Source organism: Sclerotinia sclerotiorum, genomic scaffold, assembly GCF_000146945.2.
Source record: "Sclerotinia sclerotiorum 1980 UF-70 scaffold_18 genomic scaffold, whole genome shotgun sequence".
Lineage (NCBI taxonomy): Eukaryota > Fungi > Ascomycota > Leotiomycetes > Helotiales > Sclerotiniaceae > Sclerotinia > Sclerotinia sclerotiorum.
The window spans coordinates 1-18007 of NW_001820818.1; the positions used below are offsets into that span (position 1 = coordinate 1).

The 18007-nt window shown below is 42.2% G+C and overlaps 8 protein-coding genes across 8 annotated transcripts; 5 read left to right on the plus strand and 3 right to left on the minus strand.

Moving 5' to 3' along the window:
- Positions 1–3018: 3018 nt before the first annotated feature.
- Positions 3019–3736, minus strand: SS1G_11322 (predicted protein; the record flags this gene model as incomplete). Its single annotated transcript, XM_001587280.1, has 2 exons — positions 3019–3575; positions 3688–3736. 2 exons carry the CDS (start codon positions 3734–3736, stop codon positions 3019–3021), a joined length of 606 nt encoding a protein of 201 aa, XP_001587330.1.
- A 439-nt stretch (positions 3737–4175) lies between these two features.
- SS1G_11323 (hypothetical protein) lies at positions 4176–4946 on the plus strand (the record flags this gene model as incomplete). The annotated part of the gene is made up of 1 exon (XM_001587281.1): positions 4176–4946. The coding sequence occupies one exon, from the start codon at positions 4176–4178 to the stop codon at positions 4944–4946; it is 771 nt and encodes a 256-aa protein (XP_001587331.1).
- A 1804-nt stretch (positions 4947–6750) lies between these two features.
- SS1G_11324 (hypothetical protein) lies at positions 6751–9716 on the minus strand (the record flags this gene model as incomplete). Its single annotated transcript, XM_001587282.1, has 3 exons — positions 6751–9271; positions 9320–9421; positions 9658–9716. The coding sequence occupies 3 exons, from the start codon at positions 9714–9716 to the stop codon at positions 6751–6753; spliced, it is 2682 nt and encodes an 893-aa protein (XP_001587332.1).
- A 915-nt stretch (positions 9717–10631) lies between these two features.
- Positions 10632–12114, plus strand: SS1G_11325 (hypothetical protein; the record flags this gene model as incomplete). The annotated part of the gene is made up of 2 exons (XM_001587283.1): positions 10632–11880; positions 11933–12114. The coding sequence occupies 2 exons, from the start codon at positions 10632–10634 to the stop codon at positions 12112–12114; spliced, it is 1431 nt and encodes a 476-aa protein (XP_001587333.1).
- A 922-nt stretch (positions 12115–13036) lies between these two features.
- SS1G_11326 (hypothetical protein) lies at positions 13037–14235 on the minus strand (the record flags this gene model as incomplete). Its single annotated transcript, XM_001587284.1, has 4 exons — positions 13037–13088; positions 13185–13731; positions 13832–13972; positions 14049–14235. 4 exons carry the CDS (start codon positions 14233–14235, stop codon positions 13037–13039), a joined length of 927 nt encoding a protein of 308 aa, XP_001587334.1.
- A 377-nt stretch (positions 14236–14612) lies between these two features.
- On the plus strand, positions 14613–15238 carry SS1G_11327 (hypothetical protein; the record flags this gene model as incomplete). Its single annotated transcript, XM_001587285.1, has 3 exons — positions 14613–14621; positions 14682–14745; positions 14799–15238. The coding sequence occupies 3 exons, from the start codon at positions 14613–14615 to the stop codon at positions 15236–15238; spliced, it is 513 nt and encodes a 170-aa protein (XP_001587335.1).
- A 624-nt stretch (positions 15239–15862) lies between these two features.
- Positions 15863–16342, plus strand: SS1G_11328 (predicted protein; the record flags this gene model as incomplete). Its single annotated transcript, XM_001587286.1, has 3 exons — positions 15863–15900; positions 15985–16061; positions 16269–16342. The coding sequence occupies 3 exons, from the start codon at positions 15863–15865 to the stop codon at positions 16340–16342; spliced, it is 189 nt and encodes a 62-aa protein (XP_001587336.1).
- Positions 16343–16865: 523 nt separating this feature from the next.
- SS1G_11329 (hypothetical protein) lies at positions 16866–17102 on the plus strand (the record flags this gene model as incomplete). The annotated part of the gene is made up of 1 exon (XM_001587287.1): positions 16866–17102. One exon carries the CDS (start codon positions 16866–16868, stop codon positions 17100–17102), a length of 237 nt encoding a protein of 78 aa, XP_001587337.1.
- Between the last annotated feature and the right edge of the window lie 905 nt (positions 17103–18007).

Sequence of the window (18007 nt, forward strand, 5' to 3'; positions counted from 1 at the left end):
CGAAATTACTCTTACTCATTTTAAATCTATCTCATTTTTTCGCCTCATTTATCAGGAACTCGGACTTCATAACCCCAATCTATAAGAAAATTCAATTTGGGGTATATCAAATACAAGAAATGAGCTTGTCTTTGAACTATCAGAAATAAAGATATAATTTTATTTTCTTTATTATTATATATAATTATTGTAATCTATTCTCGATTATCTAATTATATTATTTTGCTTCTTATTAAAAGATTGGGTGGAAGAGGCCTCTATATTGACTATATTACTACGTGTGTAGGCATATTAAGATCTCCTCTTGGTATCCTCGGAGGGGACCAATATGCCTGCTTATGGTTCGTCTAATCTAGCCTGTTTAGGTAACCGTATTACTAATCACGACACGTGATTAGTACCGGTAACTTCTATTCCTTTTAACACTTCTATTATTTCTTTCAAAATTAATTATAATCATTTTAAAATATATTATATCTTATTAAAAGGAATGACCTCACACAGAGAATAGTGAGAAGCTGATAGGGCAGAACTGAGGTAATATTGATCTTGTAGATTAATCTCTCTTTTAAATTCTATAGAAGTATAAAGCTCTTTATAAGAGAGCTTCTCAATCTAGTCCTAACAGGACTAGTGCCCTGTATACGTGCTACGCAGGAACCATTCACTTTAACATATCTATCATAAAGTCAATTTCATCGAAATTATAAAAATCACAATCTTGAATACTATATTTCATCTGTATATTCGATATCAATCCAAACCACTCTTTAATAAATTTAAAATCTTTACAAATAGCTTTTTAAAAATTATAAATACAACTAAAACATATCTTTAATTTTATACAATATTTTACAAATCGATAAATCTAGAACTTTTCAATTCTCTTTATACCTCTTGATTCAAGAATATAATTCGCTATATCTTCTATATTATTTAATTTAGATATAAATCCTCTTTTATTTATATCGATAATATATTAAATAAATGTCACACTCAAGAATACTGGGTAAAGTATCTTGTATTAGAAAATACTAAGCTAAGGAGAAAAGAAGAAGGAAAACAAGAGTAGCGAGTTTTCCTATGATTAAATACAAACGGGGTATGCCACGTGACCCGGAGGTGTGAGGCGTCACAATAAATACCTCTTCTTCTTTTTCAATCAAATTAAGATTATTTGCTCAAGTTTTCATTTTATAAATTCGACCGCTCATTTTATCTCGTAATATAATTCGAGGGACTTTGTAGATTTTCGCAGCCTTTCCAACTATAAGATTTTTTGATTTTTGAATAGCTTCAATAGCTAAGATTATTCTGGCCTCCTTTGATTGTATTTCTATAATAATTCGTTGAAATATCGCGTCTTGAAATTGAATGATAAAAGATATTGAAAAAGTGGCGACTCGCTGATAAACCACGTTATATAATATTGTTTGACTTGTAATATGACTGGAAAGGTATCGATTCATGACTTTCATGCCTATCCAATACTAGCATTCGATATTTGCTCTTTCTCCATTGATTAATATGCTTATCGAAATACTTTAATCATTCTAAACCTATCTCATTATTCATTTATTTATTAGAAGTAGGTTTAATAGCTTAATCTGCAAGAAAATCACTTTTTGTATATCAATTAGAAAGGTGATATTATCCTTATACCACTAAAAATGATGGTATAGTTTCACTTTCTCTATTACCATATATAATCGCTATAGCCCACTCTCGATTGTCTAATTGTATTATCTTGCTTTTGCCACTTCGTTTAGCACTAGTTACAACCATTCTAAGGCATATTATACCCATTATAAAGCCTGTTTCATCGAAATTGTAGAAATCGCAATCCTAAATCCCATATTTCGCCTATATATTCGATACCAATCGAAACCACTCTTCAATAAGCTCTAGATCTTCGCAAAGAGCTCTTTGAAAATCATAGACATAATTAAAACACATCTTTAATTCTAAATATTGTTTTACAAAGCGATAAGTCCAAAACTTTCTAATCTTCTTCGTATCCTATGTTTCAAGTATATAATTCGCCATATCTTCCATACTATTTAATTTAGGGACAAATCCTCTATCATCTATATCAATAATGTATTGAATAAGCACCTCCTCTTCTAATTCAATCAAATTATGACTTTTTGGTCGACTTTCAGCTATATTACTACAACCTTGAATTCTGTCGAATAATATAGATCAAGGCACACTATAGTAATTAGCAGCCTTTCGAATCATCAATCTTTTGTTCAATTCGATAACCTCAATAGCCAGGACTATTCGTACTTCTTTTGAATGAATTTCCATTAATAACTATTGAATAAACGCGTATTGAAGTGAGAGAGTAAAGGATATTGAAAAAGTGTCCGACCCACTGATAAACCACGTTAATATTTTTTATTTGGTGGATATAAATTCAAGATTTTGTTACGCCGAGTGACAGGAAACCCTCACGTGCAATCAATATCACGTGACTGGCTCAGTAAGGATCAGTGAGCTCAGTACTGAGCCGCATTGATCCTACTGAGTAGCCATCGGTACGAAGGTCTATATAATCTAGATGGATTTCCTTTGTATAGAGCTTCGTGCTCAAGATCAATCATTTAGTATACTCTACTATTAGTTACGAATTGCATTGTCATTACTTAAGTCCCTGCTTGACGCCTAGTTATAAACCACCTCGAGAGCCTAGAGCACTTCCACGTGATCTAGACGGCAAACCTCGTAACACTTAAACAATTATGAAATCTATTTCTTAAAAAGAGATAATTTCATTAATGTAATAAATAGTATACTAGAAAGCGTCCGAGTTTGTATATAAAAGTACTCTGCCTATTTATTTCCCCATTGATGGCATCCCATATCCCTTCATTGACCCCCAATGGAGACACATTTACCGTATATGATTCTTTGATCTGCCAAACAAAAGTCTCCAAACGCCAAACTCAAAACATTCACAACATCATATCATAAAATACCCTCTCCTATGCATACAACCAAGATACCATGTCACACTCAGACTCTCGGAACACGCCTCCGATACCCAGTGAAAGTTTCCCCTTCTCCAGATGTTAAGAGGTCTTCTTTGATCTTTCTCCTCCTCTCTGCACGACTTAAAGGCTTCTCCGGAACTGTGATTTCTCTTTCTTCCTTTCCAATGCTTCCCGCATGATTTATCGACCCAGGACCTTCCTCCTGCTCAATTCCATATTTCTTCTGTGGCTCAATGAGCCTCTCTTCAATGCCACCCCAGTCTTTAGTTTTCCTACTCCTCGTCTTTTTGACTTCCTTCCTTTCTCCGATCACCCCATCACATTCGGCTTCCATGTCTCTTTTAATCCCCACTTTCACATCATCTTCTCGCTCCTTTTCGAGCTCAAACTGTTTTGGCAGGAAAACTTCCACTTGACCTTTCCTTCCACTCCTATCGGCATTTATATTCAAGTTATTTGAAACCTCCAGCCCTACCAATTTTGCCTGAAATTGGGGTTTAATAGCTTCTCTCAGATCGCGCACCGTTTGCTGCTGGAGGACATAGCCGGAGAGGAAGAGGGCTGTAGTGAAGAAAAACACTGAAGGTTTTCGGGTTAGTTTTAAATCATGGTCATTTGAGATGGTATGGTATTCTAATAGCGTGTTTGAGATGATCTTCTAGGAATGCGGCAAAAGGATACTGGCACGTACCAATAAAAGAAGATATTGCAACTGAGACTTGTCCGGATGTGAGAAGCATCTTTTTGCTAAATGTCTTTGAATTCGCGTCGTTGAGAACAAATTGAGACTTTTAAGCCCCCAAAAATGTGTACGAATAATATTTGCTAACATTAATTGAAGTAGTGCGTGTAGGGAGTGTAATGATGCATTTCCTTGTAATCTTCCAACAAATACGATGATGCGCTGAAAATAGTGGCTGGTTAACGCAGCAACTATCAACCATAAATGCGTTGATAAGGGAAAATGTACCTGAGATTGTCGCATAATCTCAAAATCTCACAAACGTCAGTTCGTAAAATATTGATAATCGATAATCAATAATCAATCATCCACTCACCCACTATTGAATTTGAACCTTGAGGTCTTCGCCCTATTCATTGGAAAACTTCCACCTCCTAGCTGTCTATCAGAACTCTCATCCCTTCCAGACGAAGCTTCCCAATTATCAAAAATCTAAAATGACTACCCACCGCGCCGATGAAAAGCGTTTCCTCGACGAACGTGGCAATACTGGCCCGCTTGCTCCCAACGGCCTCAATCCCACCACTATCCTCGAAAAACCTGTTCGCGAACGCATTGTGGATTGTTATTTCTGGAAAGACCAATGTTTCGCTCTCAATGAAGCCGATATCGTATCGCGCGTTGTTTCCCATGTTACGTTCATCGCCGGCACATACGGGGATTCGCAGCGGCCCTCGCCGTTTTTATGTCTGGCCTTTAAATTATTACAACTAGGGCCAAGTGATGAGATATTACAGGAATACATGGGATACGGGGGAGAGAAGTTCAAGTATTTGAGAGCACTAGCATTGTTTTATTGGAGGATGACAAGACAGGCTAAAGATGTCTTCATGGTGTTGGAGGGTTATTTGGACGATAGGAGAAAACTGAGAAGAAAGACAAGGACGGGGACAACGCTGACGTTCATGGATCAATTCGTGGACGATTTGTTGACGAAGGATAGGGTGTGTGGCACGACGTTGTGGAAGATGCCGAAGAGGGAGATACTGGAGGACCTAGAGGTATTGGAACCGAGGATCAGTCCATTGGGAGATATTGAGGACCTGCTAGATGAGAGTGAGGGTGAGGTCGAGGTGGTGAAAAACGGTGCGGGATCGGAGAGTGTGGATAGTCCTGGGGAGGAATTCGGGGAGGAAGCGGTAGAAGGAGAGAAAATGGATGTGGTCGCGTCAAATGAAGCTTCTCCGAACGGGCAAGATAGTCTGTGATAGCCAATAACTTTTCCCCCGGAGTTTGGTGCATGTTTGGATCTCGGAGATTTTATACCCAGGAATCACTTCCATCTAAATAGTAAATTTTATCAAATTTATGTTCCAGTATACATCGGCTCTTCCACACCTCTTACGTCGCCCGACACCCTCACTTAGCAGCCCTCCCAATCCTCTCTCTTATCGAATTATCCTCATCCCTTCTCAACTGCTCCCTCCCGGAGTTTTCCAGCCATCTTTGACCTATGATTACGTCACTCCATTCAAATCTATCGTCCTTATTGGAAGATTGAGGCTTCAAAGCGAATTAGTGTGTGTTGGAATTCTTTAACGATATATGAGAGGAAGCCCATGCTTACAAGACATAAACTGCATCGATCTCCGAATTTTAGAACCATGTTCTGGCAGTTAAGGAAGCCCTGCTCTCAATGTGAGTGAGTAAATGATATATGTGTATGTTTTTTATGTATGCAGGAACGTGAAGTAACAAAGTGTGAGTACGCACGTAGTAGTTTGCGCAGTAGCAAGACATATTTGTCAAATAGAATGCAAGTTCTTTGATGAGGATCGATCCTTGGGCTTAAATCGACTGTGAGTCTGCGCTTTTTCTCATAACGCGATGGGGCTTTACATTTCTAAGCTCTACTTGAGAACAAAAATGTTTTTGAAGAGAAGAGAAGAGAAGAGAAGAGAAGAGAAAGTGAAAGATGAGAGCTAGCAATCTAGTTCTTTCTAAACTAAAAGCAGGGTACAACTGCTAAGCCTATGTGACAGTCGTGACAGGCGTGACAGGAAGGAACCGGTATCATACATCCGAAGCTATCGTTTTAGTCTACATGCAAACATCAATTCTAGTCAATCCCGCACATCCATATTAGGATTTCTAATACAACGTTCTCATAAGCACTTCAAGATCTAGATCAAAACCAGCTGAGGGTCGAACGCCGAGACAGCTTGTGCATGCCGTTCTTGGATTAAACCCACTAACCAGGTTACCTTGTCTGGTCCTTGTGATAAGATTGCCAGTTTGGAGTAGTTGTTCTGGGTATTTAGTGGCCACCGGGGTTAGTTGAGATTGTTTGAGTCTTTGATGGCGAGGGACCAAGATAGGGGCTGAGCGGCGTATGGAGCCTGTTCTCGCTTCTCCAAACGGGGTTCATCCGATAAATTCATTTTAAGCTGCCATTGAGTTGAATATTCTTTCAGTCTGGAATAGTTATTCCCCAAGCTATGTATGCCATTTGACCGGGAAAAGAGGTATTGCACAGCGCTCAACAAAATCCGAAAGCTTTTCTAGGCCTTTGCCGATGCCTGCTTTACAATCAATCGAATTTGTGCGAGGTTTCATGAACAAAACATAGACGCTAGACGCACCAAGCACTGCAGAATATTTTCTCTGCGGCACTCCAGCCAGCGCCTATCTACTAAAGACTACTAAAGTCCAATTGTGGTTGAGTTAGATGTTCGACAGTGCTTTAAGATAATGATCTTCCGATGTTCAGAAATTGTTTACGCGTTAGCTAGAGATTTGAATTCAAATGTGTATGCGCCAGGGTTGAATCTAAGAATATTTTGTTGTGATATAAAGTAAAGCAAGGCATCAGATTATTCCGGTCTGGCGTCATTTCATCACACTTAAACATTGTGTATAATCTTGAGCCAAAATGCTGGACACTGTGATTGTGTATAAATCGATTATAACCTATGTGTGAAATGTATTACCGTCAAATTCCGCCAACTAATGTACGAACAATTTCCTGCAGCAATAGACGCCGAAACGCCAATCTCTAACTGATCATAATTTCTATCTGAAATGCTGCACAAAACCATGCAACCTATCAATGACGACGGGAAAGATAGCATTCGCACTATCCTCAATCAGCCTTTCAAAGTGTCTAATTGCATCCTCTTCGCTTAATTCCAGATGAAAACGTTCTTTGACCTTCAATACAACTTTATCTGGCTCAAGTTTGATATCCGGAATGTTAGCATCAACCATGAGACTGAAAAGATTGAGAATCAAATTAGAAGACTTCCGTAACGTTGTATAAGCCGTGAAGCAATACTGCTTAAATTGTGGATAATGTTCCGACATGGATCCACCCATACCGTCTACCATTTCCTTGCAAAGTTTCATAGCTGGCGCGAATGGCTTGGGGTCTCTACCAAGGATAAAGCCAAAGTCAGCATGAAAGAAATGACCATCTGGCGCCAGAAGAAGATTATCCAGATGGCGATCACCGACACCGAGAAGGTAGGTGATCACACAGTATCCTGCACACGATTTAATGAAGACATCCAGGGCTTCCTTGCGAACGCCAAGTGATGCCTTGTCATCAGGGTTATTGGATTTGAGGTAGTTGAGTACGGTGTTGCCTCTGAACTTGTTGACGATACTCTGCAAGCTCATCGACGGAACAAATTGAACAGCTCCGGCAGTTGCTCCAGTCGCAAGAATTTTATAGGGTGACAATTTGAGGTCTAAGTTCTCTTTTTGCAATAGTTGGTCCATAAGAGTAATGATTTGGATAACTAACTGGTCCTGACGCAAGTCGTCTCCCGTCTTGAAAATGATTTGGTATTTTTGCTTGGTGGTTGTCTTAAAGGTCATCATGATAGGGAATAACGATGACTTGAAAACATTCGTCTCGGAAGGATCCACACCCGTGATCATTATGGAAGGATCTAGTGGTAAGGGCAAGGGTGGGTCTATAGTGATAAGTTCATTCTTAGGGTCAGCAAGAAAATGCTTTACTCTTTCGGCCTTTCGAGGTATCGTGTCCCTCGAAGTTTTTATATCTTCAGAAACTCTGGAAAGCATCGTAATGAGCTCCGCTTGGCGCAGTAAAACCTTTCGCGTCTCGATTCCCTCAGGCTGTTTTACTAGTTCAGTCATGAAATCGTATTCGACCTTTGCAAACAGTTTACGATAACCAGCCCCTTGATCTTCGCTCTTATCATCACATTCCACCATGAGAAACCAATGAAAGAAATTTCCAAGCATGAAGTTACTTGTTGCCCTCGAGATAAGAAGCCGTGCGAGGGAAGAATCATGTGTCGCATCTTCAGCTGAATCGGGTGAAATATGCTCGAATTTAAGAGCTTGTACCAGCTGCAAAAGATAAAGCAGTAGCTCATCGTCGTCTGATTTTCGCAGTCTATCTACTGCATAGGCTCTCACAGAGGGGTTTTCGAAGGTCGGTCCCAGTAACTCTAAAGCGTCATCAACATCAATCTCGGTCCATTTGCTTAACATGGCCACCGCTTCACGGGCTTCGTTTGAGTCATTCCAATTCACAGATTTGATGAATTTTGTGAGTGCCCTCTTGTCTCTCGCAAGATGATGCCTGAATTTCCAAACAAGATCCTTTTCCTCTGGCGACAAGATGTGCGTTGGCGAATATGCTATAATATTGTTTAACTCGTCCCGGACTTTGGCATTTGGTTTGAGGTCACGATCTAGTACTCCAGTCCGGTGACTTCGCACCAAACGACGATGTTTACTCTCCGCGGGATTGTCTCTAGCTCCGACTTCAGGGTCATAAACTCTTACAAGGCGTCCACCAAAGCCATGCTCGTCATTATCACCCAAACCATTGATGCCCGGTCCATATTGAACTTCTGGAGGAGGTTTGAGGATAATATTTGACTGAGAGGAAGAGAGGTGCTGTAGCGAAGATATAGGTGGCGGAGGGTATTCATGGTCGGCAAACACCACTGGAAAGTCATATCTTGGTAGCTCTACATGAAGGGTGAATCTTTCGTCCTTGGACGGATCGTCCTCTGATACCTCGTTCTCAATCTCGTACGTCTTTTCCTCTGCACCGTCAAGAGTCAAGACCACACTTTTTTGCCGAGTTCGTCTGCATTGAATGTTCTTCAGCGAGGTATTAGATGCTTGTAGGCCTCGCTTCTCCACACCTCTAAAAACCAATTGATCCAACCATTCAATGCGTGGAATTTCACCCATCTCATGCTTCTTGAAGAGCTTTTCCAGCCTGTCTAATTCTTCACTCTCTTTATCTATTAATCCGTCTTCGCCCTTCAGCTTGGTCCCGTTGCGGCGGATATTAGGTAAAGTCGAGGGCGTGGAGGACGAATCCAGGCCATCTGCAGCCTTTCGACGATGTAAAAAACATTTTTGACGACCTTTTTGTAGCTGATTTTCCTTATCGAACAGCCGTAGTGTAGTTCCCCCGAAAGGCACAGCATGTCCTTGTGCCCCGTCACCTCCCGTTGGAGAAAGATCCCAGACGGTAATCGCGAGTTGAGAGCTCAAAGGTATTGTCGAACAGTTTATAGGTAAGGTAAGCCATTCATTCCATCTTGGTAGTAGTTAGTACCCTCAAATTTTAACGGCTCTCTAAACTGACTTCCTCTCATTTTTGAACGGTTTGTAAGCCGTTTGAACGGGTACGGTCAACGGTTTCGAGTCGGCCCATAATTGCACAGTAACATAAAGGTCCGAGTGAGAGCTGCGATAGAATGTCCGTATTAGCATGCTAGCATTTGGACTAGAGGCAGTTGCAAATACACACCTCACGTTGGAGCCGATGTGTCTCAAGTCCGGTCGCTTTATGAGTGTGGAGAATGGAATCGGGGTCTGCTCCCCTTCAAGGTTGACGCTACACAATACTTAGTAGGGGCATATAAAGAAGACATAAGAATGACCATGCCAGGAAGCTGTAATATTGTGCTGCGAAGAACTCACATTCTAATATTTACGGGAATCTCCAAAGCTTCTGAAGTTGCAAATGAAAAGGGTTCCATGATCCATCTTCTGTAGATATCCGACAGAAGTAATAATAGCAAGAAAATGCGGATGAATGTGTTTTGATGCCCTTACTGCTCATTCAAATATTATGGATAGATATTATTTATCATTCGTTGATATCATGAAGCTCTAGCTGCTGAGCTTGTATGCGCAGGCACAGTGCCATCATGATCGCATAGCCATCTACTTAACCTCCCCTACCTTCTCGAGTAGGACGGAACGGAGTCTTAAATGTCCGTGCACTTCCCTGTCTTTGATAGTCATCGGTGTTTCATTATTCCGCTGGCGAGATAAAGTCGTGCTAGTGATCACCCCGCCAAAGCTTTATCTATTAACTTATCTGTTATCTATTATCTAATCATCCATCAATTTACTACTACAGTATGTCGAAACGCGACTTCCAAAAATAAAATCGACCTTCAAAAATAAACATCGTCCTTTGCCTTTTCCGTTTCCTTTCAACATCAGCCTACCGCAATCATCTCTTCTCTCTTCCCTCCCCTTCCTGTCCTAAAGTCACTTCTTGATAAAAGGGCTCTATTGATTTTCCATCTCCCCTTTTTTACACTCTCAAAAACTCCCCATTTGGAAATCTACTCCATCAGGACGCAAATAACGAGACAATAATTACTCTCAATTTACAGAAATTTACTTGGTAGGATTCATTCATTCATTCACTTATACATTCCTCATCTTATCGAGAACTTTCATCCAAGAACATATCGTACCGCACAATTGAACGCGACCTGGCGAGACGCGAGGGAGGCTATTTATTGATCATAACTACGTTCTGTTCCGCATTTCATTTCCATTTCACGAATTCAGCGTCATAAAACGAAAACTTTCAGGAAATATTGCGCTTCTAATTCTATCGATCCATTCGAGGCGCGCCAAACTCTCAATAACTCATCATGTCAAGAATAAAGATCTCAGAATCTCCTGCCCCTCATTTTGACGAGGATCTGTACGAAGCATCCCCCGGGCCAAGTTATCCACGAGAAACTCTCAACAGCAGGGCTTTATCCCCGTCACCAGCGGCTTCCACTTTATCCGATAAAGAGAACCGCCCTTCGAGAAGTGCAATCGATAAAGGAAAAGGTAGAGTTCTGAGCGTTTTGATGGGCCCTCCGGGGGCTCCATCTTCAGGTAGCAAGAGAAAGCGTGCTGGAGCCACTAGTGAGGGAGATACTTCGACACAGCGCAACCGGAGAAGACGCACAACAGAAGTGGATGGAGGTGAGGAGGAGGGTCAGGAGTATGATCCAGACCAAAGTGTCGAGGAGAGAAGAGAGCTTCGGCTCGAGTACAGGGGCCTTACAAGGACTTTGCAAGATAACCGTGCCGAGTATCTCCATGCGGAGTCCACGGGTATCAAGGATACATTGCTCAAGGCAAACAAGCTTTCAGAGAGGGTGAAGCAAACCTCGGACGCAACAATTGACTCGCGATTACTTGTTAGTACTGCAGACCTCGCCAAGAAGAAGACACTCCGGATGACATCTGGGGACACTGCACAAGGAGTTGATGTCGATGATTTTGTTTCCAAGGTTAAGTTATATATGGGAAGAATTCAACGTTCCGAGGGTCATGCCCCGCGAAACACCCAACGTAGTCGGCGGGTTGGGGCCGTAGATGAAGAGGATAGCGACAACGACAATGATGGTGAGATGCTAAATTGGGAACATCTTGGACGCAATGCATGTTTGCCAAACAATGCTCGCCCATCAGTGCCAGGTTTTCTTCTCGGTCCTTTATCTTTACAAAAGCGCGCCCGCAGGGCTAATATCAGAAGAGCTCCACTCAGACCAAACAACCTCCAGGAAACACGCCCCGAGCTCTTGAAAGCAGATGATATTGAGAAATCAGAGAATGCTAATTTGACATATCTATGCACCAAAATTGAAGACAGATTGCGGGAAGTTCAGCTAAGATCAGCTCGTGATGCAGAGGAGGAGTACACAGAAGACATGTCAGAAGAGGACGGCGTTGCGTTAAGGGATAAATATGGTTTGTCGGAAACGTGGATGATGGCGTATTTCAAGTTCGTCATTAATCCGCTTTCGTTCGGCCAGACGATCGAGAACATGTTTTACGTGAGCTTCCTGGTTCGGGATGGTAAAGTAGAAGTTAAAATAGACTCTGATGGCCTTCCATACATAGGTTAGCTCATCACACTGCAGAAGCCAGATGTTGTACGCTAACCAAAAATCAGGGATCAGGGAGGCAGAAGACAATGGCAATTCTTCCCATACAGCAAGACATCAAGCCGTTCTCTCCCTCGATATGGATGATTGGCAAGAATTGATCAAGCTCTTTGATATTAAGGAACCAATGATAGACCACCGAGAAGAACAAGACAACAGTAATATTGGCACGAAGGGATGGTATGCTTAGATCACCGATCCGAGCACTTAATTTGGTGAGTTGGTTGGCGTTTGCTCTTTTATGGGATTAGCATGGCGTAATCAAAAACTTTGCATACTTGGCTCATGGGGGAGGAGTTCACCGGGGACCACCTAAAATTGAAGCGGGTGGGAACATGAGTATATGAATGTATGCTATCAAGGGTGTAAAGGTGTCTCCTCACATATTGGATCTCTGTACTCTTTTGAAAACGTGGAGGGCTTGCTGTTGTGTTGTATATAACTGTCGGAAATTGGCTGTCATGTCTGAGGTAATGCAGCCAAGTGCTAAAAGAACATCCCATAAATTTCATGTCGTCTTATGGAGTTCATGTTATGGCCTGTGATTGTAAATGTTACATGGATAACTGTAGGCCCCAAAGCCGCCCCCTCCAATACTCCCCACAGCTCTCTATCACCCTCAACACGCTTGAAAGAGTCGACAATCTAAATGGTCTACAGAAGTGTGGCTATTAACTGGCACAAATAATGAGGATAGGGTAGTTGTAGGCCTGCGTTTAGTCTTATGGTCCTGTTGTTTTCTTATGGTAATAAAAACGATGGTTGAAATTGGTATGCGTCAATTTTGGAAATGTACTTTTATAGATATTTTAGATACGTGTCATCTACTCAGATGGATTCATTACTGGAAGTTTGCTTTTCCGACTGGAACAGAATATTGCCATGTGCACCTATTAAATTTACACTACACCTTTTCTTTCTGTATGTCGACGAGATGGGCTGTTCCGGGAACAGAAAGGAGATGAGGGGCGATCAAGGAAAATTGTGAAGACTTTGCAATCTTTTGAGCATCTATATTCTATTGGGCTGGTGTTATTTATCGTGAATGTTTAAAATACAGTGGTAAAGTGGTATATACATGATGTTAGAGGCCGGTTGGTTATGAAGCGCGTTCATTTACCTGCCCGTTCAATATCACCCTCAACGCTCAAACCAAACACCTCGCTGTGCAGCCTAAATCAAAATCTTGACCAAAATCCTGACCAACTTCCACTCCAGTTTTATGCTAATAATGGCACTCTTTGATAAAGAGCATCATACCCGGAACCAACCCATCCTGTTTCCGCGCCGCCTCGCGCAATAACGCCTAATCCACCGGCAAACCAGACAGCGCCCACGAAGCCAACAATACCATTGAGACCCCACCATATCCTTCCCCTTTCCTTCTCAGTACCTCTGGGTAGTAGTCCTAACCACTTTGCAGCTCCCCAGACCATGTGACTCGCACCAATACCTACTAAAGCTACATATGTCGTCCACGAAATCGTAGGATGTAGGGCAAAGCCATGGGAAACATAACCTAAACCAACACTAGATGATCCTCCCTCGTGGATTAAGGGGATGACTCGGTTAACAAATATGTGAGAAGCCACAATGGGGGTGAGAATGTAGCCTGAAATAGAGGTGTATGAGACTGGGGGCCAGAACTTCGGCGAGAAGAAGGAGAAATATGAAAGAAAACTGGTGGGTTGATACGAGGAGTAACGTCTTTCAGTAACGCGGCGGCGGTAGAGGCGTAACGCGATACCAGAAGTTATATGGGCAGCGAGGGGAATACCAATGATAAGGGGCTCCAGAGGGAGAGATTCTACTACCGGGTTAGCGGGGCAATGGACGGCGCGGGAGGAGGAGTAGTAGGAAGTCTTGTGAGAAAAGTTAAGAAAAGTAAGTGAGTTTAGGGTACTCACGATAGTATGGGCGAGTGAGGAGCAGATACTTTTCAGAAGCAGATACGGAACGGGTAATCAGGGGTATCAAAGAGGTATTCGTGATATGCATAGCGCTAAAAACCGAGAAAGCATAGGAAGAGTAACGTTGAATACGTGTGACTATATCACATCAGTTCATCGTGTACCTATACTTTTTACCTTTACTTTGCATAAATTTATGATAGGCGGCACTCACGGTAATATACAGCACCATGACCGGAACCACTAAGTCCCAAGGTTGAGGACCTCCCAAACGAGGCATGGGAAGGCAATTGAGGTAGTTTTTCATCCCAGTCAGGCGGGGAATCAATAGGTGAAGGATCTAGTTGTTGAAGATCAACGAAAGTATCTTCCGAAGCGACAGAGCCTCTTCGTTCATCCATATTTACAATACAATATATGAGGCCAAATATTCAAGGATTTTAAGACATGAGAATTATGAGAATCATGAAAATATGGACATGAGGTAAAGTCTGGGATGAAAATGAAATGTGAAATGTGTTGAAGATGTGTGGATTAGATATATTTAGAGTTGACCTTATTGAGCCTGGGCCACACCTTAATTTCTTAAATGGTCACGTGTGGAATATGGGGTTGATGGTTACGTAACATTGGGAAGTAAGCTTTAAAATAAATATAACAACACGCACGACGTGACAATGTACAATACAATACAACACAACACGATACAACAATACAACAAAATAAAATAAAACACAAACTCTTTCGTCTAGCAAGAAACTTTTGATAAGTCAGCGAAATGCCTCCCGTAAATATTCCACGTGAACTCGATTATTTGAACAAAATGCTAATGCAGTCAACCTTATAGCGTGGATTCACAAATCCAGCCCCCAAAACTGAGAGTGCTCGCGAGGCTGTCAAGTCCTTCTACTGTAGGTTCTCAAGTCCTCCCTTTCACAATTGGTACATCATCTTACGGGTTCAGGCGAATTATGCAGCAAAGGATACGCTCGAATGAATGAGTATGAAGCTCATCTCTCTTCATACGACCACTCTCACAAACAGCGTCTTAAGGATATGCGACAATTAACACGCGACCCAATGGCCTCTTCCAAAGCTCGAAAAGCAGAAGCTAAAGCAAACTCACAATCTGGATTGATATCGATTAAGTTGAGTGGAGAGGCAAACTCGGGTGCTGGAGCTACTGGTGCAGGTTTCAAGAAAGGGGGTTTTAAGAAATCCGGATTTAAAAGTGCTTTTGCGCCCGTGGATGGCGATGGAGCCGATACACCTGTAAAGGATGAGATCGAAGAGAAGATCGAATTTGGCAGAAACGTGGGAGTTCAGGGAGAGGATTTGGAGAGCGATACCGATGATGAACAATACGGATACGATATGTACGACCCGAGGCGTCCCACAGATTGAGAAGGGCTGGACGACAAAAATCCAGATCAAGCGGATCTCAAAGACTCGAACGGGTATGGATCAAATCCTGAAGCCCTACATCATATGATCGCACAGCCTTGTCTTATATGACCGTCCCGGTAGGCAAGTCTGCGCATATCAGGCAGGCTAAGCAGAGCGGAAGCTTCATATATCTCGACGAGGAAAAGCAGAAAACCCATGCTCAATGTATGGATTCCAAGACTGAGCACTTCTAGATTTGAGGATGTCAGCTGGCCCAACATACGATTATTTATTTTACTTAGGCAAGCCCATATTCTGACCTAGCAAGATTGATAGTTGAAGCTCACGACGGTTTCCTTGGCTATGGCATAGATCAAGAATGCAACGAAATGCGACAAATACTCACAGAATACAGTGGACCACCCCTGGTCTCTTGGTGTTTTGCCTACCTCTTCGGGTGTTATTTCCGCACTTGAGCCATTCTTGGTGGTTGAATCCACGTCGGCTATGGCACGCTCTATTATGAGTGGTACCGTTGCTGGAACATGGATTCTTTTTTAAGCCCTTAAAAACAAAGCTATCGTCCGGAGCACGCTAGGTATGCGGGGTGACGTTCCCGGTCGAAGTGTCAAGCCCGATATAATGTTGGACCCGGCAAGGAGAGTGAGCGCAGGCACAGGGTAGGTTCTATGGCGCGATTTGTATCCAAAAAATTGAGATGGATCATGTTGGAACTGATACTTCGGTCTCTTGGAATGCTCTAGTACTTCTTTAGGTATTACATTTACAAGGCCTAAAATCTGTACAAAAATCTCGCCAAAATGGGGTCGTGAAAGTGGTTGTACGTTCGAGCGTATTTGTGACCTCTCGTGATGGTAGCTCCGCACGATGACGGCAAATCTATTTAGAGATGATGCACAGAACATCTCCATTGAAATCGTACAGTGTCTTGGTCTGATGGTTATGAGCAATGTAGAAAAACATGGCTAGAGCTGAAAAACTTATTTGAATTAGACTAAATAAGATTAATTTGTTGCTGATATCTTAGTCAATCTTGGTGTAAAAGATATGGAACAGTTTTGTGCAAATCCCGGATTTGTGACAATAGCTTTCGTCTCATGACAATGCGGTTATTGTCGGGAGTTTGGCATGGGTTAATTGCCTTTCTGGAATTTTGACAATCTTGGAAACCTAACTTCGAACTAACCTACATTTGGGAAGTACTCACTGATTAGTCCCATGGCAGAAGTGGAACAGGAGTCTGGCTCCATTCAGGGAACTACTCCCATATTGGTGAGCCACTTTGACCCGTCCATAAATAGACACTTAATTCTTCATGTGCCCTCACCTGTGGCGAGAAATGTGTAAGACGCCTCTTGTATCTCAGATTTTGGAAATCAATGCTTCGGATTTTGCTAAAGACCGGCGGCCGTTGATCATAGCGATGATATTAGCAGGGTGTGTGTCAAACCCCACATGTCCAAAAAGTAACGGCCAACCAGGTCATATAAGTCTATATGACCTAAGTACATCCTAGACTTATTGGTAAATGCAAATCATGAAGATCATTTGTCTTCCAGAAGCCACTTCTATTCAACCACAAGTACTTTCCTAAACACCCATCACCCAAAGACTTCCAGGCAACATGGCGGCAGCAGCTAAAACTCACCCCCAAAATCTCCCGCTTCTCATCACTCCTGAAACATTCCAAGACTGTGCCTACAAAGCTACCAGTGCCAACACAGGTTTAGGACTGGAAGTGACCAGCCATTTCGCTCGCCTTGGGGCTGAAACCATCATTATGGCGGTACGCAATCTCGCTTCCGCCTACTGTGCTCTAGCTGATATTGAATCATCCACTGGAATCTATGGTGTGGCTTAAGTATGGGAGCTCGATCTTTCTTCATACACTTCTATTATCATTTTTGCCAAAACGGCAATCGAGAAACCTGATACGATCGATGCAGTGATGGGAGCGCCGCCATAGCTTCCGAGGATAGAATTGTGAATGAGAGAAATGTGATTAGCACATTGCTTTTGGGAGTTTTATTCCTCACAAAGTTGAAGGAAACTGGAGAATGTTTCGGAACTTTACCACATCTGGTTGTCGTATCGAGTGTGGTCAGGTTCTATCTTGAGAAGGATTAGATAAAGATAAGAGAATACCCAATAGAGAAGTTGGATGAGGAAGAAATTACTTTGAAGGTGTATACTTAGCCCTTGAGATAATGGCAATTCGCCATCTTCCCAGTCTTCTTCCGCTTTCCGTGTGGAGTTGCCTCAGAACTGGTCTGTCATGGTCTTGATAAAACCGATCTGAGCCGCATCGTTCCGCTTGGCCTTCGTGGGGAGATAGCTAAGCACAGTGAACAATGTATTTGAAATGCCGAAGATGGTACTTGAAAACTGTTGTATGGTGCCGTTGCGGTCGACCACAGTCATGCTTCCTGTACCGTTGCTGGATGAGATCGGATTATTCTTATGCTAATATTTCGACTAAAGGAATGTACTACCGAGTTTGGGCAACGGATGTGGATGGAAAGGGATCGCAGAAATTTGTTTGCAATGCTCTTGCGAGCGAGCTGAAGACTATTGAGCCCGGCCGCATAGAGAAGATTTTGAGGCAGTGAAGCTTCTAAAGCCACCACTTGCATTAATTTTCCTAAGAGTGCCCAGAGTTCATCCTTCTTGACACAGGCCAATGCATCGCATTATTAGACACAGATCTGTGGTTCTTTCGTACCACTAGCATACCAGTCTTCAACATAATTTCACAATCAATCACCA